This window comes from Adiantum capillus-veneris, chromosome 16 (assembly GCF_014529385.1).
Source record: "Adiantum capillus-veneris isolate H3 chromosome 16, ASM1452938v2, whole genome shotgun sequence".
In the NCBI taxonomy this organism is placed as follows: domain Eukaryota; kingdom Viridiplantae; phylum Streptophyta; class Polypodiopsida; order Polypodiales; family Pteridaceae; genus Adiantum; species Adiantum capillus-veneris.
Genome location: NC_140946.1, coordinates 62,273,484 through 62,294,845, shown reverse-complemented (window position 1 = coordinate 62,294,845; position 21,362 = coordinate 62,273,484). Strand labels below are relative to the sequence as shown.

The following is a 21,362-nucleotide window of genomic DNA, read 5'->3' as shown; positions in this document are numbered from 1 at the left end:
CTGAGAACGGGGATAATTAAAGTTTTTTTTGCTAAGTGTTTTGCTTAGTGCATGAAGCTTTCATCTTCATTGAACTAGCTAGTCTTGAAGGTACAGAAAGAATTGTATTGTACAACGTCTCTCTTGATGGGAGAAACCATAATACAAAGCCTTTTGGAGGGGGGACCGGTTCCATGCAAATCCGGTCCTCAACCGTTGTCAATAGCTTAATTTCTCTCTCTTTTGAAAGTATTGTTGATGCTATCTAACTAGGTGTTATGATTTTTGTTGCTCTCTCCACCCAAGCACTCTTGTAATTCTCAATAGGAATCTATTCTAATGAAATGCCCAATATGTTCATGTTAATTTCCGCTACACACAAGTTATTAGGCCATTAAAGGTTACATTGGTATCAGAGCACAAGGTTTCTCTTTTCCTGCTCAAGAAGGGAGGTCCTCAAGCTAGCTACAAATGGTTGGTATTATTAATTGCCTGTGAGTAAGTAGAATAGGGATTTTTCAGCCTTGCAGTGCACCTGCCTTCGTGCAGTTAACGGGGCATCACCGTCGAGAGCTATGGTCTTAATAGTGGAGTCCTACGGGGCTTGCCTATGGCTTAACCACTATTGAGCTATTAGAAGCTTGAGAGGAGTCGGTGTTGTTTAGGTGTTGAAAGACCCTCTCTTCTATTCCTTGCAATTAATGGTATTCGAGCCACGGGTACAGTAGCTTGAGTTCTTTTTCTAAAGGGGTAAAGAGGAGTAGCAACTAGGGCTTGAAGTGCCAAAGTACACCTAAAGTTGTTAGAATGGCTGACAATAGTAAAGAGAGTGAAATTAATGTTGATAACTTTGATTTTGCTAATGAGCAAGCTACTAATGATGCTCCAATGCTTGTTAACTATCTTGTTTCTAAGCTTCAACAAGCCATGGGCAATCCATCTCTCCAAAGCGAAGTGCAACAGCATCTCCATGCTCATGGGATTCTCCAAGATCATCACCATGATGAGAGAACACCTAGGAAGCCTCCTAGTGAGACTACCAAAAGAGGCCTCTCTCCGATTTGGGAAGAAGAAGAGAATCCGTACGAAGGGCTCAAGAATTTACTTCTTGATGATGCATCTCCTTCCCAAAGGAGAACTCAAGAGCCTCCACCGAAGGAACGAGAAAGAAGAGAGTCTCCCGCCACCTCGGCGGAGATGGCTCCACGAAGACGGCGGGCTAAACGCTCTCCATCACCACCAAAGCGGAGAAGACCATTGTATTCTTCTCCTCACCACAATTCAAAGAGGGATGATAAAAATCAAGAGAAGAAAAAGGTGAGAAAGAGGGCACCCTCTTCTCCATCCTCTTCATCCTCTTCCTCTTATGAAAGTGATGGTGAAGACGACAAAGATCAAGACAAGAAAAAGGCAAGAAAGAGGTCACCCTCTTCTCCACCTTCTTCAAATTCTTCACCTTTTGAAGAAAGTGATGGTGCAACCTTTGAACCATAAAAAAGAAGAGGCCATAAGAAATCCTATGCCGCATGGAAGAGGTCGTCCAAGCTGAAGAAATTCAAAGGGGGAGAGAAGAGCATCTTTTTCCTTACCTATGATGGCACCTTTGGTGCTACGGACAAAGTCTTGGCCTTTATCCAGCAATTCGATGTGGCATTTGGAGATGAGGGCTTCACGGAGTCCTCTAAGTTATGCCATGTAGCTATGCACTTTCAAAAGTCGGCCAGGCAATGGTGGTCTAGCCTACGAGCCAACGGTGAAGCTCCACGAACATGGAAAGCTTTAAGAGCTTCCATTATGAAGCAGTTTTTGGCCACCGATGCCAAAGACAAAGTACTCACCGAATGGCGAAGCTTAAAGCTCTCTCCCAATGAATCCATCCACAAATATGTAGACAAGTTTTGGGACCTACAACTCAAAGCCACTGTCTTTAAAAAGTTGGATTTTGGAGAGCAAAAGCAACAATTTTGTGCGGGCTTAACCGAAGAAATGGCGGAGTATGTCAACTCCCAAAGGCCACGTACCATATCGGCGGTAATACACCATACTATGGTGGCCTCTCGAATCAATTTCCAAACGGGGGCTAAAAGAAATAATAAGCCCACGGAAAACAAGGGTTCCAACGAGACTAAGGGGAAGGACAATGTCCAAAAGTCTCCTAAGGGCAACTCCAACAGAGCTAAAGAGAAGGGAGTTTACAAAGGTAAGAACAAACTCTCTCCTCAATAGCTTGAGTGTTATCGCAAGGATAACCGGTGTTTCAAGTGCGGCGAACAAGGGCATGCGTACCGCGCTTGTCCACAAAAGAACAACTGCCAAGATCCTCCTAGAGCTTCCTTGGTTGAAATCCAAGAGGAGGAGACTCACCAAACTCATCACAAAGGATCTCCTCTATGCCATGCTTGGGGAAAGGTAAGAGAACATGATGCTTTTATTCTCTTTGACCCTGGTTCTACTCACAATTTTATATCTATAGAGTTGGCCACCAAGCTAGGCATACAATCCTACGAGATGGGAGATGTCCTACCCACAGACAGTGCCTTCAAGGGGCAAGAAGCTTCAGTCACTCCCTTAATCGGGAAATTGAGGCTTCATTTCCAAGGCTATGTGGACAAAGAGGACTTCTTTATCTCTCCTCTCAAGAATGATGATGTAATCCTAGGGGCACCATGGTTTGACCGCCTGGCTGCCGATGTTAAGTTTCCTGAAAGGAGAATCTCCTTTAAGTTCAGGGAAAAAGACATGTATATAGATGTTAAGGAAATGGGTAACACTATCCCCATTGTACATACACCAGCTTTCAACAAGTCAATAAAGAGCTCTATTTCCGTGTACATGATTTTTGTTAAAGATTCTCAAAAAGAACCTAATGCTTTAGCAAAGGAAAATAAAAGTAACCAAAAGGAATTAGATTTATCCAATTTTCTCAAGGGATTTCAAGATGTTTTTATTGACGACATCCCTTGGGAGATACCTCCTAAATGAGGTAATGATGACCATGCAATTGAACTTCTTCTAGGAAGTTCACCGCCTAACAAACCTCCTTATAGAGTTTCTCAAGCTCAACAAGAGGAGATTATGCGGAAAATGCATGAGTTAGTTGAGAAGGGCATGGTTAGGCCTAGCTCATCTCCATGTTGCTCACTTGTGCTATTAGTGCAAAAGAAATACGACACATATCGTATGTGTGTCGACTATAGAGCACTAAATAGGATCACTATCAAGAATAGGTTTCCCGTTCCACGGGTAGAAGACCTATTTGATAAGCTACAAGGATCGACCTACTTTAGTAGGATTGACCTAAAAAGTGGCTATCATCAAATAAGGATAGTTGATCAAGACATTGTAAAGACTGCATTTCGCACCACATTTGGTCTTTACAAATACATTGTCATGCCTTTTGGCTTGACCAATCCACCAGCCACATTCAACCGCTTGATGGAGAAGCTGTTCAGGCCTCATCGAACCTTCACTGGAGTGTTCTTTGATGATATTATCATCTACTCTAATTCATTAGATGAACACAAGCTACACCTCCAGGTAATATTTCAAGTTTTAAGACAGAATAAACTTTATGTTAATCGAAAGAAAAGTGAATTTTTCTTGCAAGAGATTCAGTATTTAGGTCACATTATCTCTCAAGATGGCATCCAAATGGATCCATCAAAGTTAGAGGTAATAAAAGGATGGCCTAAACCAAGGAATCTTCATGAACTAAGAAGCTTTATAGGTATGTGTGCATACTATAGACGCTTCATAGAAAAGTTCTCACAAATTGTGGGACCATTACATGACCTAACAAAGAAAAGTGTTAGGTATACATAGTCTGCTAAGGAGAACAATGCTTTCGAAAAGCTTAAAGAAAAGCTTATCTCTCAACCTGTGCTTACACTACCGGATCTCTCAAAACCATTTGAGGTCCAATGTGATGCTTGTGGTGATTTCCTTGGAGCTGTTTTACTCCAAGAAGGGCACGCCATAGGCTATGAGAGTCGAAGGATCGACCCTGTTGAGCAAGCTCTAGGCATATATGAAAAGGAACTCCTTGCAGTTCTACATGCCTTAGACTCATGGAAGCACTATTTATTGGGGACTCCTTTCATTCTGCGAACGGATCACCAAAGTCTTAAGTACTTCATGACGCAGACCAAGCTATCCGACAAAAAAATGAGGTGGGCAAATTTTCTTTCACAATTTCATTTTCATATTGCTCACATTGCTGGAAAGCATAATCAAGTAGCTGATGCACGCTCAAGACGGTCGAGAGTGAATGCGGTTTCCATAGCAACTCACAATGATCTATCTTCAATGATAAATGAGTATGCTATTGATCCCAATTTTAGAGATGTGATTTCAGCCCTTGCATTAGGGAAGAAAGAAGAACCATTTACCTTACAAGATGGTTATCTTCTCTATGGAAATAGACTATGCGTTACTAACTCACTACGTGAGAAAGTAATGTATGAATCTCATGCTCCATCTTATGCGGGGCATAGAGGGATTCAGTCTACTTTAAAGGGAACTGAAACATATTTCTACTGGCCTACCATGAAAGTGAACATACAAGAGTATGTTTCTAAATGTGTGGTATGCCAAAAGACAAAATTTGATAGAGGGAAGCAACTTGGATTGCTTCAACCCTTGCCAATCCCTAATTCACCATGGGAGAGCATATCCATGGATTTCATCTTTGGATTGCCTAAGTCTATCCATGGGAATACGGGAATATGGACGATAGTAGACAGGTTCAGTAAACAAGCTCATTTTATACCTGTCAAAAAGACTATCAAAGCCCATCAAATGGCAACCCTCTTTATTTCACAAATTTTCAAGTACCATGGCATGCCAACGTCCATAGTGTTGGATAGAGATCCTAGAATGACCAGTAATTTCTGAAAGGGTCTCTTTGAGAATTTAGGGACAAGGCTAAACTTCTCTTTGGCCTATCATCCACAAACGGATGGCCAAAGTGAAATAGCTAACTTAACCATTCTCGATCTACTAAAAGCCTATGTAACGGAAGTAGATCAAAGATCCCAATGGGAGAAGTACTTACCCTTAGTGGAGTATGCTTACAATAACACTGTACATACTTCCACGGGAAAAGCACCTTTTGAGGTAATTGAGGGAAGATCAAAAAGTCCCTTTCTACTTAAGGTACATGGGAAGATCTTCGCTGCAGATGAGTATAGCCGAGACCTACAAGAATATTTTCAAAAGATTAAGGATTCTATCTCTATCTCACAGCAAAGGCAAAAGGCTGCTGCTGACAAGCACAGAAGAGCCCAAGCCTTTAAAGAAAACGATTGGGTCTTGTTAAAGTTTCCCAAGGCTCGATTAAGGCACACGACGGGCAAGAATCCTACGGGCCACCAAAAGTACTATGCTAAGCTAGCAAAAAGGTACTATGGTCTCTTCCAGATTCTTAGGCCAATCAATGAAATGGCCTATCAACTCAGCTTGCCCAATCACTAGCTCATACACAATGCTTTCCATGTGAGCCTATTAAAGCCTTACAAAGGAGAGCCACCTCAAGAACCAACTATTGAAGACCCACCGGAGATCGAGGACCAAGAGGAGGTGCTACAGCCCGAGTCCATTCTCCGACATGAAGACAAGGTACTAAGAGGCGGTAAGACTATCCGACAATATCTTATTAAGTTTAAGAATTATCCTTTTGAAGATGCTAGATGGATGCAAGGCATACAATTAAACGATAACCTAAACCTTGTCAATGCTTACAATGCTTCCCAATGAGTAAGCAAATGTACAAAATGTTAAAAATGAACAAAGTTTTTGTCTTATAAGACTTTCTTTTTCTTTATTGTGCACAAAAATGAAGTAGTATGCATGCTTAGATCAAGTTTGTGGAGACGATGTCTCCCAAACACCAAGTAGAGCTTGTCACTCTATTATGGAAGACTAATAGGACTAATGTGCAGACATGCTTGCGCCAGCCTCAGGCTCTCAAGCGCCAAATGGACTAGTCATCCATTGTGGAATGATGTCGTAGGGTAACATAGGGATCCTCTACCCGCTAAGAAAAGGACTCATGAATATGCTTTATCTTCTCTACACCATACTCGAGGACGACTATGATTTCAAGAGAGAGGTCATGTCATAATAATCAATATCTAATTCTCCTAAATGATTTTCTCATATTAAACTGATCATTTAATGTGGGGAAGTGCCAGGGGAGAAAAGGCTAGAATATTAGTTAAGCTAGCAGACCGGCCAAAGTAGGGATCCAAAGGAGAGAAAATAGGGATCCAAAGGGGGGGCCACTGCAATAGAGCCATGTGCAACAATGGGCTAAAAAGACCCTAAGGTTCATCCCATTAAGACTTCCAAAATGCTAAGGTTCCAAAATTCAAAGGTTGTGTCCAAAGGGTTAAAGCTTAGGGGGAATTGGATTCTTTGTGTGCTCTCCAAAGTCAACACATACCCCTACATGGGAGGGGGTGAGCCCTTCTTGTAGGGGATGAGAGAGAAAGCCACACACACACACACACACACACACAGGCTCCCTTTACACAAAGGGAATGAGGGACACATGTCAGCTCCCTAGGCCAGATGCCCACAAGGTGTGCCCAGTTTCTTTTGGATGACCCTTGAAGTGGACCAATGAGAATTATGCTAGAGTAAATCTAGTTTAATTAATTTAAAAACATTTAATAAAAGAAACCAATGAGAATTAAGTCTCCTAGAAGACTATTGGGCAGTCTCACAAGGGGTCCAATGAGCATTCAGGAGCCCAATGGCTTGCCTGATTCCTATTGGCCAGGAGGCAAAGGGGTCCAATGAGAGTTTAGTTTAATTATTTAATTACCTAAAGCTCTCACAAAAGGGGAAAGGGGGACACATGTCGGAAGGCTATCACTTATACTGCTTAATAGTCATTGGCTTGACTTGGGGAGAGCCAATGAGGGCTCAGCAAGAGCAAATAGCAAGAGGGCTCGCCCAAGAGAGAGAGAGGGGGCTGATTTTTTCAAGGCATTATCACACACACACTCACACAATCTCATGTGTGAAGAAAGAGAAGACTATCTCTTCCCAAGCTTTAATGGAGAGCTCATCACCAACTCCAAGCTTGTGAGATACAAGCCTACATAAACACACTCTTGGCATGTGGATGCAAATCCAACCAAGAGCCAAGCTTCAATGCATGCTCATCTCCTCTACCAAGCTAATTACTAAACTAAGCTATGCTAATATGAGTGATTATGTGAGGAGATGTACACCTTTCTCGTAAGATACTCCTTCTTCCTCTCAATCTACTCTCATACCTCGCTAGCTCTCACCATCTTCGAAGGTGTGTGAGGTCTTGGGTCTGAGAATGGGGATAATTAAAGTTGTGTTTACTAAGTGTATTGCTTAGTGCATGAAGCTTTCATCTTCATTGCCCTAGCTAGTCTTGAAGGAACACAAAGAATTGTATTGTACAATGTCTCTCTTGATGGGAGAAGCATTGTACAATCCTTTTGGAGGGGGGACCGGCTCCATGAAAATCCGGTCCTCAACTGTTTTCAATAGCTTAATTTCTCTCTCTTTTGAAAGTATTGTTGATGCTATCTAACTAGGTGTTATGCTTTTTGTTGCTCTCTCCACCCAAGCACTCTTGTAATTCTCATTAGGAATCTATTCTAATGAAATGCCCAATATGTTCATGTTAATTTCTGCTACACACAAGTTATTAGGCCATTAAATGTTACATCATTGCTTCCCAAAAGAGTTTGCCCTTGAACTTTTCAGTCAATAGCTACAAGGATCCACGCAAGAACTAACAGTGCTTTGTATCAATTGCTTGTTTTGTGAGTATAGTTCATTTGTTGAGGGATGAAAGCTATAAAGAGTTTGTATAGATGCAAATTTACACAAAGAACCAAGCACAACTATATGACCATGTTTTTTGAGTAATTTAGATGGGGCAGAATTGGATGAGTAGCTAGAGTCCAAGCCGAACGGGTACATAGTTTGAAAGTAAAACTAACACATTGAGAGTACATCTAGTTATCAACATAAGTGGTTCCTTAGTACGTTGCCAGTCACTATGCTACATGCTCTTTGACTAGTTTTAATCAGTTAGATCATGTAAGACCTAAATTATGTATGTAAGATAGGGGTATGATAATTTTCTGCATTGATTGTCGTATAAGCGTAGAAAGGGGGGTCATATTCCCTAATATGAGTCATATATAGGGGTTTTATCAAAGGTGCCCGCTCGCACGTGGCATCCCATTTTATATATAGAGTGAATCCCCCGGGACTCAAGTACTGTCGTGTGTGAGTAATAATTTTTGGGGATCCCAATCCATCACACACTGAGTTCATATTCAACATAGTGCTTCAATCATTTAGTTCTAGCTGTGTGGCCATCTTATCCCGTAAGAACTCTTGATGTGATCACAATAGTTTTATTGAATCATTCATGATTTTTTATCAGGTCCATTCGGGAGCTGTCATTGCTCCAAAATCATCATCATCGCATTCTTAATCCTGTTATCAATTCACAAACAACAATATTTTTTGTAAAACATTAATCTCATACTTAAATCATCTTTTAAAATTCCTCTTTCATTCATAAATTCATAAAGCAAAATAATGCTAGTTCATCCATAATTTTCTATCTAGAACAAGTATCTCATTGCCCCATTTAATATGTCAGTCTTTCTCATTCTTGTGCCTTCTTGGGACACTATGCAAAGATATGTTTTTGTTCTCCACATTCAAAACACTTTCCCTTCTTGAAATATTCATCTCTCTGGTCTTTTGTAAGTTGAGATCGTTTCTCTCTCTGTCATCTACTTTTGTTTTGAATTGTTGAAGGTTCATCTCTCTGGTCTTTCCTGCTTTTCTTGAATTTCTTTGGAAAGTCCACAACACCGCTCAATTTTCTCCTTGAAACTGATATTCTTAAAGGATGGAGCAGGTAGAAAAGTATCCCAAAATCTCTCACATTAAATATCCAAAGGTTCTTCCTTGACCATTTGAATATGATTCGAATCAGTAATCACATCGTGTTCGTATTCTTGGGTGAGCCATAAAGAAATAAAGAGTTTCTTAAACTTCAGCCACTTAGTTGGTGCTTCTTTTATTAACAAAAGAGTGGACCACTATGTCTGTGCATTGCCTTTCAAAAAGGATGCTGCCCGTCTAATCTTGGAGTGCTCTGTATAGTGGTCTCCAAAAAAACTATTTCAAATTGTTGGGTAAAGGCTTCTTGGGAGCATCTTGGAACCCTGAAAAGTACTCAAACTTTAATGCTTGTCCACCCTCTTTAAATTCCTTGGCCTTTTTGCCCTTGTCATTGAGAAAATCATACTGATTGAATCCGTATAAGTGCTTCCTAGATTTTTAATGATCACAAGATCTAAATGAGAAGCAATGGGTTGGACGACTGGCTAAAGTTCTCCATGCTAGCAGCTATACAACTGGGTTTGAGATTTTAAAGTGTTCCTTTTGCTCTCGAGTGTCACATGCAACCTAAGGGAGAGGGTATTACAAAACAAGCAGTAGTTGAGGTCTAGACAAGGGTGAGGGAGCTAGTTTTGTTGTCCAGTCACGCATTCTTTCACAAAATCAAAGCATAGCCATGAATTTCCAAGTTTACTTCTTGCTCTCATTTGTGAACAAGTTCTGCACCATTTTTAGGCCCTTGTGTGGACATTTTGAATACATTACACCTATTAAATCCAAAGAATTGTAGCTGTCTACAAAAGGTCATGCTCTAAAAGAAGTCAAACAAGAATCCATTTTTAACTTGAAAATTCCATCATAGTCTCCTAGTGGTTGACCTATCTCTACTTGGGCCTCCTTGTACATCACGATAACCTTCTCTTGTCGAGAAAAGGGGCCAACTTGACTAACAAGTCACTTAGATCCCTATCAGAAAGTCTCTTTCCTTCTGAATGTCTCCAATGATTTTGTTCTACAAAGTTGTAGACCACCTCAAAACAAATGGGCAGCCTGAGAAGAATATTCAGATCTGTCTTCTGCAAGGAGAAAAACAAATCTTAAAAAATTATTTTGGAGGCTTCTAATAAAGTGATACAGAAGGAACAATACAACAAACCTGTATTCCAAAGGTTCATGGGGCTGATGAGTTGGGAAGCTCAACTCTTCTCAATACTCGTCCATGAAGATGCTCAATGGTGAATTTCCCTCGCAAGGTGCAACATGAAGAATCTTGCCACTGTAATTGACAACCTCTGCCACACTTGTGACCCCATGAAGCATGACATCAGCCTGTTCATCCTCAAGCTTAACATCATGCACATTGGCGTCAAGGGTATTCGTAGGAGGCATACTTAGACTAGAAAGGTGTGCAAGCCACTTGTCGTTGATGGTGACACCTTCTCTCGTGTAGAGTGGTGTGGACAATATCGTAGTGGTTGCATGCTGTCTGAGCAGGGGTCGCACAACACCACTTAGGTAACATCTATCGTATTCGAGCTTCCGTTTGATTCCCACAAGGACAAAAGCCTCATCCTCAATGAAGCAAGGCAGCACAGCCTGGCTCTTCTCCAAGTTGGCAAGCGTATTGACAACACTACCTCTAGGCCCATACTGACCATTGTACGTCAATTAACGTATCTTGGCGAAGGGGATACGAATGGAGACCAAGTGTGCCTCTACGGGGTTTAAATCTGACACAAAGGGAAGCGCTGGATTGAACCCTATCTCTTGCAAGCTCCACAGGTGATTGATATCGCCTGTCAAGTGTTTTTGCACTGGCTACAAACGTACACATCCCCATAGCGTCTTCGCTTCCTCGAAAGGGATTCCGCAACTAAATGCAAAATCTGACGTGTTAGCTGGCATCGGAATAGCAAGCGCCCACATTTTCTGCAGGGTGTAATGGGCTTGTCCTTGATTCTTTTGTTGTATCTCTTAATCGGCTTGCTCAACCTGGCATGGGTGCGTCGTATCTGAGCACCAATGACCAGGCCCTTCTCATTCTTCAGGCGTGAAAGCTTGCATTTCACGGCCTGGGTTGTGTGCAACGTGTGTGGATGCTTGGCTTGGAACATGCGGACCACCTCAACATCAAGCAAAGCCTCATGCAACAAGGATAGCCTATGCAAAGTGGCCACCTCATCTTCTTTCCATCCAACACGTGCACCGCTTGAGCACGTTGTGAAGGTGGGAAGGTATGCGATGCCATTGCTTGTTTTGGAGAGCAGAATGCCCTTTGCAAGAAATGGTTTTGATGGCATCCCCAAGATGATTGTTCTCATGATTCCATTTCATTTCAAATACACTTTTAACCTACAGGTCGCAAAGTAAGCAAAGGCCGTTAACACATCGAGGCTAAGAGCAAGTGAGTTGGCGTATGTTGAATACAAAGATCAGAATTTTGTTGTCGTCATTGCGCTAATGGACCTGTCAGTAGGGAAGAAGAGGCATGCACCTGGGACAGCATGTCTTTCAAGCAAGAATCTCTCAAACAAGTCATTGAGAAAATTTGATCTAAGGTCATGCGGTGCACCTGTTGAGTTTTGGAGATGGTGTAGTGCGAGGAAGATGTCTGAATTGTATGGAAACTGTGCCGCAAAAATGGTATCGACATCGTGTTCGGCCAAGTGAGTCATTGGAAAGACACGTAAAGATTGTAAATATTCAGTCGTCTTGTGTGTTTGTTTGTGTGTGTGTGTGTGTGTGTGTTAGAGAGAGAGAGAGAGAGAGAGAGAGAATCTGTGCTTTGGAAGGTTGAAAAAATGGAGAGGAAGGAAGAGTAGAAAGCGAGTTATGGAGAGACACCACGGCAACAAGGCTCAAAAGCAAGATACCATTTTCTTATGAAGCTCGATATAGAATGGACAAGCCGAAATTTAGTTCATCGATTGTAGAGGGGTCTAGGTAAGGAAGCATAGTTATTCGTGATAAAAGGCCAAAAGCTATGGAAATCCATGCTCTCAAAGCATCTAGGTTTCCAACAGAGGAGTGAAAGATATCATAGATCCATTTGTGCCAATTTTGAACACACCCTCGACAACAGATGTCAATAAAATATCTCTCGCCTCTGGAATGCTCTCCATGTACACCTCCTTAAAGCTCATTGGCAAGGCCAGAAGACAATCCACCATAGACCCTGACACTTGAACCGCCACAACATGTCTGTCAATGCTGCTTCGGATCTGTGCCTCTAGCCTGAGAGTCGTGTTGCTGACATGATCTTTATCGCATAGAGAACAACACAGTCGGCCTTCAACCTTCTTCACCTTCGTCGAGTCACAAACTGAGCACTGGGAATGCAAGAGAGCTCTATTGAATTTCACAAAGCGCAAAGTCCCCACAACCTACATTAAAAACAAACGTGTAAAGACCACTAAAGATGTCTTTATCCGGTTGAGTGCAAAGCATGCAAAGTCACCTCTCTATTGTAGCCGAGAATCTCACACTGTCTATGAAATGCTGTGGTCAATTCTTCCTTCAAGCGTGATCCTCGTACGGGGGCCAAAGTTGTGACGTCCAGAACAGACAATGTGCGCACCTTGCCAACAAAGAAGCCAATATTCCTAGCCACAAACATAACAATGTCCTCCCTAGCCATCTGGGCCATGACCCGATCATAGTCATGCTTTCGAGAGTTGACAAAGTTGACCTACATATGATAAAAGGTTTGTCAATATCGAAAGAAAGAAACACTGAAGCCAATGCTTCTGATACGTACAACTGCTTTGTCGTCTGGGGTCGCGGGCCATCAGCAACAACCAAATCCCCAAATGTAGTGCCAATTCTATAATGGAAATTACGACTTTGCAAGACAACAAACGCCAGTGTCTCTAAGGGCGGACGTGGGCTAGTAGTCTTGGAAATTGCAGCGTCAGTAAGCAATGTGTTTATCTTGGTCTCAAGATAGAAAGCTAAAGTAACAGGGAATGGGTCACAAGGTTGAATGGTTGTCGACACACCGACATGCAAGGAGAACAAAGCTGACCTAGCATCATTATGGTTTTTAGCCCTCCCAAGAGGACAGTCAATCCTGACGAACAAGTCGATCTTGAGCTCCTTGGTGTAGGTCTCAATGAAGGGATCCACAACGACGACCGTGATCGTGTCAATGCAATCGGCATCGATGATGTCGAACTTGAAGTAACGTGCATTTTCTTTTTGCCCAGGGGAGATGGAACGGTATATGCCATACTAATTCAAGATTTTCCCCTCTATGGAGAAAGGTTTACTATCCTCATCTATATTGCTAATCATGAATAGCGGCAAGGTTTCCTTGACAAACAAGCTTTTCCCTTTGTCCAGTAGCTTGCCGCTATCCAAGACATTGTGAGCAGCTAAAGATTGGCCAACTTCAGAAAATTAGGTTGCAGCTTTGCCTAATTCGTGAGCTGGGCAAGGAAGTTGTTGTTGAGATGAAGATGGTGCTTGTGCCCACTCCTCCCCTAGTGGAGAGTATCCTTTGCGTGCCAAAAACATCAGAGCACCATCTTAACGCAACTCAACACTCAAGAATGCATTGTAGCGAAGAACATCGCAGACACATCAAGCGTGTTCCACAAAGAATGATTGTGCACACTGGCCATACGTGCACTGCCAACGGGATCGATAGTAGGGCTTCCTTAAAGCAAGGAACACCTACACCTCTTCCCAGCTGTGATTTCCTTGAAGCCCGGATTTGAGGGCAACCCGGCAGAGCTCGACATCACCAGGTGCGATGAACGTTTGCCCGCAGGACATGGAGGAGACTCAACGAACCTGTATAGCTCTGCAGGAGGAAAATAAAAGGAAGCATCCAATTAACCATAGCATTGACTAGTTGAGCAAAGCAAAGAGGCCGTAAAAACATCCTACAAGCAGCACGCTCGTAAAAGCAAAGGAAGAACGAGGCGCAGAAACGAAGCTCTTGAAAGGATGCGAACAAGCTTGCACCAAATATGATTTCTTTTTGGATGAGAAAGCAAGCAAGTTATTTAATCTTGGAAAATGTCACGTTTCAAATCCCTCGGTAGGTGAGCAAGATGGTTAGGCCAAGCATGTTATCAGATGGTTTGGGCAGTGAGCGGTGGTTAGTTGGAACTGGTGTCCTAGTCGTAATCATTGTACTCACTTGATACACGGGAGAACTATCCATTGAATGGCAAGCATGGAGAAAAGTTTGGACTGAATTCTTTTTGAGGACCTTGAGCCCCCATGCCTGGCTTGACTGGCGAGATATGATGCAACCAAAGGGCTGGCTATCCCTTTACCTGAGACGTCATGCAATACAGCGGACGATCTCCTCGATGGTCAAGATGGCACGGACAAGTGGAACCTGAGCTGGAGAGCCAGGCAAAATGCAAAGAGGTAAAATGGTATGGGCCGAGTTTGGTTTCAAACATGACAATAATTGTGGGTCTTGGGAGATCGAGCCCAGATTTTTTGTGATGCTTGTGTTGTTGTATTGGGACCTTATGCTCAAGGGGAGCAACGTTGAATGGGACAGCCATCGAAGTCATGGATGACGATCAGGGCTACCTAGGTTTTTTGATAAGGAGCCCCCTAGCGGGGTACTTGATGGGATTGAGCAGGGCCTACTGAAGGTGAAGACATGTTAGGGCCCCTGGTCTGATACAACAGGGAACCCACAATGCTCTAGCAATGATCAACACACAAGGGCTTCTCGAGCCCGAGAGCAACACTATGTCCGGGTCTATAGTGGCCGGCAACACCTGAATGATAGGTAAGTACCAAAATAGAGAGAGGGATCCACAATCCCTTGGACCTCGGAGCCAACTCCGGGTCTCAAAGCGTAAGCCGAATACGTCCAGGAGATGTCTAGCTCGACAGAGCTCCGCAACCAGAATACATGCCAAAAGAAGGAGACAACCCCTCAGTCAAAAAGGCCTGCTGCCTATGTCCACAAACTCAAAGAGAGTTGATCACCCTGGCCCTGCGGAGTCCAGGCGATTGAGGAAAACAGCCCCTGACCTGGGCGCAATGATACACTACCACAGCCCACTGCAGGCATCTGAATTAGATGGCTAGAACCCGTATGCGGGCGCTGAGACACACAAGTGAATAGGGCTCGGGCTGCTCCCGGCTCTTGGGTGAGCGACATCCTGATGACTGCTCGCGGCTCCACGCAGGGCAGCTCGTGGCCTGATGACAATCCCACGCTAGGGTAATGAGGGTCCAGCCCCTTGTAGGGTGACCTGTTGATACTGTGATCAAGGGCCCACGCACCCGCAGCCCTACTGTTGCACTTTTGTGGACCCAAACACGTGACCACCATCACGAGTACATCGCTTGCAAGCGTAACAAAAAGCAAGCAGCGGGACCGGGAGAACAACACCAGCACAAAAAACTTTTTTAACTGCATCACTCGCAAGCACAAAGAAACCAGAACCGATAATGTAAAACAACACCAGCACACGAGGCAGAAAACCAAACCTCCAGAGAAGTCCATGCTCTCACCGTCATTGGGTGAGGCATTGCTTGCACTCCCTTCACTGCCACCGGCAATGCCATCATCAAATGCCATGATAAAGAGGATCTCCAAAGAAATGTCGATGCAACTACTTTAAGGCGCAAGAAACAAACCCTCAAACTAATCTACACAGTCATCAAATTTCAACTCCTCGAATGATTTAAATTTGGAATTACAGCATATAAGCACATACAAATTGAATAGCAAGAGATAGGTGAAAGCTCAAACATCAGAACAAAGATTGAGACTTGAGGACACATGTGCAAAAACAGAATAGAGAGAGAATCTTCCACTAGATAATGTAGCTCAAAATCTTGTACAAAGCAGGACAGACAGAGAATCTTCCACTAGATAATGTAGCTCAAAAGCTCATACATCAAAACAAATCCTCAGACTTGCTGCCATGACACAGTATAATGAGACAAGAACTTATAACAAAGCATTTTTCTGCCCTTTCTGGCCTGTCATATAGGCTACAATAAGCACATGGAAATTACATGTCCCGTGCTCCATTCAACACGTGCACTGAACCACAAAGAGAAACACGAGCAGTGCTCGTCACCTCAGCCTGCACAGTCACCTTCAACGACCTTGAGAAGCCTGCATGCGGCATTAAACGAGTAAAATAGCGCATGAAAAACCTCTTGCTGCCACGTCCTCGCCACCTGAGCCTGTAGAGAAACCCCATTGAATGCAGTCGCCTTCCACAACCTTGAAAACCCCGTGGCATTAAACAAGGAAGTTGCGTATGGAGCAACTCTAGGTGCTCTGGCAGGACAAATACCTGTTGTGCAGCCGTCTTCTCGGAAGGACAGCACCCGTTGCGCGCGCGCCACATTCTCTGGCAGGAGTAGAGCAGAAAGGACCGAGGCCCGCCAGGAGCAACACGAAAAAGAGTTCAACATGCGTCAAATGAAACTTTTTAAAAAAACCCTAGAAGCCTTGCGGCATGTGGCAGCCATCGAACAAACAATCGGACGGCCTGGAGTTTGCAACAATTTTGCAGATAGAACCCTATGCCCTTTTGCAGGCCAAAAAAAAAAGGGACCTACTTGTCTTCTTTCTCTCTTTCCTCAATGGCTGTGGAGCCTTTTGTCTTTAGCCTTTTGCCTTTTTGCATTTTTTTGTGTCATTGACTTTTGTATTGATTCATTTCATTTTGTTTCAATTTCATTTTAATTTCATTTTCTTTCCCTTTAAATTTCATTTCAATTTCATTTTCTTTTTTTCTCACTTTCATTTCATTAATTTGTATATTAGTGAAAAAAAAATCACAAAAACCATTTAAAAAACCATTAAAAGAATAAAAAATTAAAAAATCCAATAAAAAACTCAAAAAACTCAAAAAAATGCATAGAAAAATAGAAAAACATGGAAAATTCACAAAAATTTTAAAAACCTCATTAAAAATTACAAAAAGTTCAAAAATTTACAGAAATAAATCATAAAAATAGAAAAATCATAAAAAATCAATAAAAGGAATTAAAAAATTCACAAGAAAAAAAAAACACATAGAAAAATAATAAAAACCAAAAAATCCCACAGATAAATCACAAAAATAGTAAAGAACTCACAAAAAATCCGAAATGGTCCGAAAAAATCAAAATAAATCAAAAAACTCAAGAATTTCACAAAAATTCATTAAAAATCAAAACTTTTCATAAACATTTGTACAAAATCATAAAAATTCGGAAAAATAAAAAGAAGTCACCGCAAGAGTCTGAAAAAGTAAAAAAAAAACCAGAAAGTGTTAGAAATCATTTAAAAAAAAGCCAGAACGAGGCTGAAACGCAAAAAACACACGCACCGCTGGAAAAAGTTACACGCCGGGCAGATCGCACAAAAGCGAACAAGTCAAAAAGGCAAAGCCGAAAAGAGTGCCGCACACCGCGCAAACACTGCACGTCAAGCAGACCGTTCAAAAAAGAATCAGATCAGCCGGAATAAGCGAGGAATCGACCAACTCACAGCCGATTGAGCGGCAATCAAATTTCCAAAATTCTGCATGCTAGAAATTGGCTAGTGCAAGTATTTGTGCTGCAAATTAGTTTCCAATCAAACGAACAGGGGCATGACTCTTATACGATTGCAGATTAGGCTAGTACGAGCAGCAAAATTTTGCTAATCAATACCAGAATCTGCCAATCGATAGTTTTTGTAGATTGAGCCAACATGGACTCAAATCGAGCCGAGAGTTCAAGTACAGCAGGACAAGCTAATAGCAGTGGCAGTACAAGTACAACTGCAACCGACCAGATTTTGCAGCTATTTGTCTACAATGGAGATAAAGTCTTATATGCAGATTCAGAAGGCCATAGATACTTGATGAGCAGCAAAAGCAACACAGGAGCCAAGATCCTATTGATCATAGTGAAGCCAGATTCAGATAACTCCCAGATGTTCACAGACTTCAGTGGAGCCAGGTATTGCAAACTCAAAGATGAAGTACAGATAGAAGTTCAAAAGGTTAACCCAAGTGTTTATCCAGAGATCTTCACAAGCCAGCAAAACATACAGTTGGTGCATATGCAATTAGGATCATTGTACATAGATTACAGTGGTCAGATCTATAGTCAAGAGCCAGAATTGCAAGATCCAATAGATCAACCAATAGAAGCAAATCTAATTGGAGAACCAAGCCAAAAATGGTACAAAGGTCAAGACGGAGCAATCTACAGCTCGATGCTCAGTGTTTTAAAAGAAGAGGCCGACAACTTGGCAAGCATAGAAGAAGAAACTTTTCATCTAGAGCTTGACATGATAGAACCAGATGAAATACCACCAGTCATGGAGTATTGCTCAGATTGTGGACGAAAAGGTGGACATTTTTCTAAAGATTGTCCAAGAAATTCTGACAACAACAGGGATACATCAACTGCCAAGCAAGGTACAGAGAAAATTGAAAATGCAAATCTCAATGTAAGTGCATCTAACTTGCCACTTATCATGCAATCGGATGATTTTGCATTACCATTAGAAGCACCAGTAAAAACACTGCAAATTCAAAATCAACATAAAGATGCACAGGCACCTGAAAAGTTTAAAATTGATTCTTTGAACAATAAATTCTTGCATGAATTTAGTCAAGGTATCGAGATATCTCCAAAGGTGAAAAGACTGTTAGGTTTGCAAATTATTCCGCATCCACTGACACAAGTGTGCAATCATTCACGAGTTTAAGGGACACATCAAACAGAATGATGTTAGCTTTGTATGGTACACATAATTCATATGCACACTATGTAGACCAAAAAGGAAAACTATACAAAAAGGATCAACCAGTGTTGGAACGACCCACATATCAGCTCATAGAAGTACATCCAATGATAGATCAGAAAGGATGGTTCATTTCAGAGGAAATAATCTATTATAGCCCATCCTCTCTAGAGCTGAAGGATATTAACCAAGTGAACCTAGAAATTTGTTCAGAGCCAAACTCTCCTCCATCGAAAATCAAGCTTTGATGTTGTGACCAAATGAACATATACTTTGACCAAAACAGTCGTAGTTATAGACGAGAGTCTAGCATCTATGATGCCTTGGGTCCTGAAACCACAGAAGCTCATATCATAGGAGACCCATGGGATAGACAATATCAGGACAAAGATACTGCTATCTACAGGTTGACTTGGGGAATAATTTGTCATGTTTCTCGAAGATACATAGGAAACTATGTAGAAGATTTACAGATGCCAAACATTAACAGTGCTAACCAAAGTGTATCTTCACAATCCCAAAAGGTGATACTAAACCAAAGCCAAAAAAAATTGAACTCTTACAATGAAGCAGGCTATAGTGATCACCCTAGGATGGGGGGGCTGTATATCCATCAAGCTCAGGTCAGTTAGAAGCCCTAGATCCTCTAGTCAACAAACTCCTTCAAATCAGAAACCATTGAAAGATCATATGGTTGTTGGAAGTTTCTAATTGACCCAGATTCCATCATTATCAGCAGACAAATGCCTCTTTTGAAGATCATCAGGGACAAAATTTTCAGCTGATCTCCACAAGTCAAAGTAAAAAACCAACAAATCCAATAGTGTTCAAACAATTACATGTGATCAAGCTCACATATGCATAGCCAGATGCACATGGTAACGAATATAGCAAGATCACAACCTTGTAGAAACCCATACGGATGGCCCGACTGAAATCAAAGACTATCAGAAGATGATGCAAAGCCTCAAGCTGCTAGAATAGGTGATAGAAAAGTCAAAATCAATGAAAGCTAAAGTTCAAAAAGCTACACAAAGGTCACCGCCAAAATCTCCTCCGAAGAGACAGATTTGCTAGAAATTACAATGGATCTTCTAAGATCAAAAATTTCTCAGATGCAAAAGGACAATGCTCAAAAATTGCAAAAAAAGTACAATATTACAGTAATACGAGTCGACATCCACGGAAGCAGGTGGTCAAACCAAAGAAAATGTAGATAAAGCTCAACCAAAGGACACTGCCACAATTACAAAAGCAGTCAATAAAGAAAGAAATCCTAAGATGATCAAGTGCAACATTGTTGGTGAGAATGAAGAAAAGCTATCAAAATAAGTAAAGACAGAATTTTTAGCTAGATAAGAACCTCATGTCTTTTCACACTTGGAAAATATGTGGCAAACCACAGCTAGAATATGCTCCTAGATTTGTGAGCATATATGCAAACAAACGAGCAGAATACTGGGAAATCATCTCCACCACCATTAAAGTAAGTTCATAAATCATCAAAGCTCAATTCCACGTGATCACAGCAAAGGATATGCTAGAATACATCATAATGGGAAGGCCAATGGCCCAAAAGGTCCTAGAGATATAGAATTCAAACATGAAGGAGTCATCACAGGCATCAAAGAATGAAGATCAAGACTCGTCACCCGTGGACGACAGTACAAAATCCTCAAGCATAGTTAGAATGGAGACCAATATCAAAGCATATCTTATTGAAGATGATTCATCTCCATCAATCAAAACTTCAAAAGAGCTTAAAGAAAATTAGGTAACAGCAAGTGTAGATCAAACAGAGCAAAAGGCAACCACAATAGCTATTGAGCAGAGAATGCCACCAAAGCCATAAGTTAAGAAGAACGGGGTTGCAGACAACCAAGAAGAAATAGGAAGCCCAAAGATCAATCAGACAGTGCCAATCGAATCAATAGACAAAGGTAAAGCTACAATGGATGTTCCATCGACTTACAAATAAGGTGTGACAGTATATGCCTCTACATCAAAGAACCCTCATGGATCAGCTTCTTCAAGCAAGTCAGGCTTTCAAAACTTCAAGTCAATTGCTGAATCAACTAAAACCTTTAAGGAGACACCCAAGAAAGCAAAGGTATATCAGCCAAAGTACTCAAGAAAGAAAAGGAAAGTCAAACTCGTGTTTGTTCAGAGCAATTTAGTCAAATTCAATGATCCGATTTGGATTAAGGACAGGAAATCAACACAGAAAGACAAACACATGGGATGGATCACATCACAATGGAGCTTAAAGGAACAGGAGTACTATGGAGGTAACACACAAATATGGGTACCAAAACTGCAGGTTAGAGCATATGAAGTGAAGTCAAGACCCTCCCAAGAAAGAAGGCCCACAAGGTATCAACCTTGATAATATCCTAGGATGCCTAAGAAGTAGGTATACAATGGAAGAACATCAAAAGATGATAAAGTCAACCACAACTCACAAGAGGATACAACAAAAAAGATGGATCTCAAAGAATCTTCCTCTTGGACAAGGATTCTACACAGGTTATACAAAGATTTGGCTACCAGTCAACCACAAGCCAACTATAGCTATACCAAACGTGCATGAAGATCTCAAAAAAGTCAACAAAGGATATACAAAGGTCATCAAAATATTTGGATTCCAAGGTCTTTCAATGCTCCTGATCAAAATCCAAATTTCAATAGCCAACAGAGGCCTACACCAACATTAAAGACTTCTATGAATAACAGGCCTAATTCGTGTATC

The 21,362-nt window shown here is 41.7% G+C and overlaps 1 protein-coding gene and 2 pseudogenes across 1 annotated transcript; 1 reads left to right on the top strand and 2 right to left on the bottom strand.

Annotated features, from left to right (window-relative positions):
- Positions 1 to 11,900: 11,900 nt before the first annotated feature.
- Positions 11,901 to 12,529, bottom strand: LOC147439160 (uncharacterized). The gene is made up of 2 exons (XM_086483977.1): positions 12,350 to 12,529; positions 11,901 to 12,275 (listed from the first exon to the last, which is right to left on the bottom strand). Exons 1-2 carry the CDS (start codon positions 12,527 to 12,529, stop codon positions 11,901 to 11,903), a joined length of 555 nt encoding a protein of 184 aa, XP_086340103.1.
- Positions 12,530 to 13,102: 573 nt separating this feature from the next.
- On the top strand, positions 13,103 to 13,649 carry LOC147439159 (uncharacterized; annotated as a pseudogene).
- A 1,172-nt stretch (positions 13,650 to 14,821) lies between these two features.
- Positions 14,822 to 16,235, bottom strand: LOC147439158 (uncharacterized; annotated as a pseudogene).
- Positions 16,236 to 21,362: the final 5,127 nt, after the last annotated feature.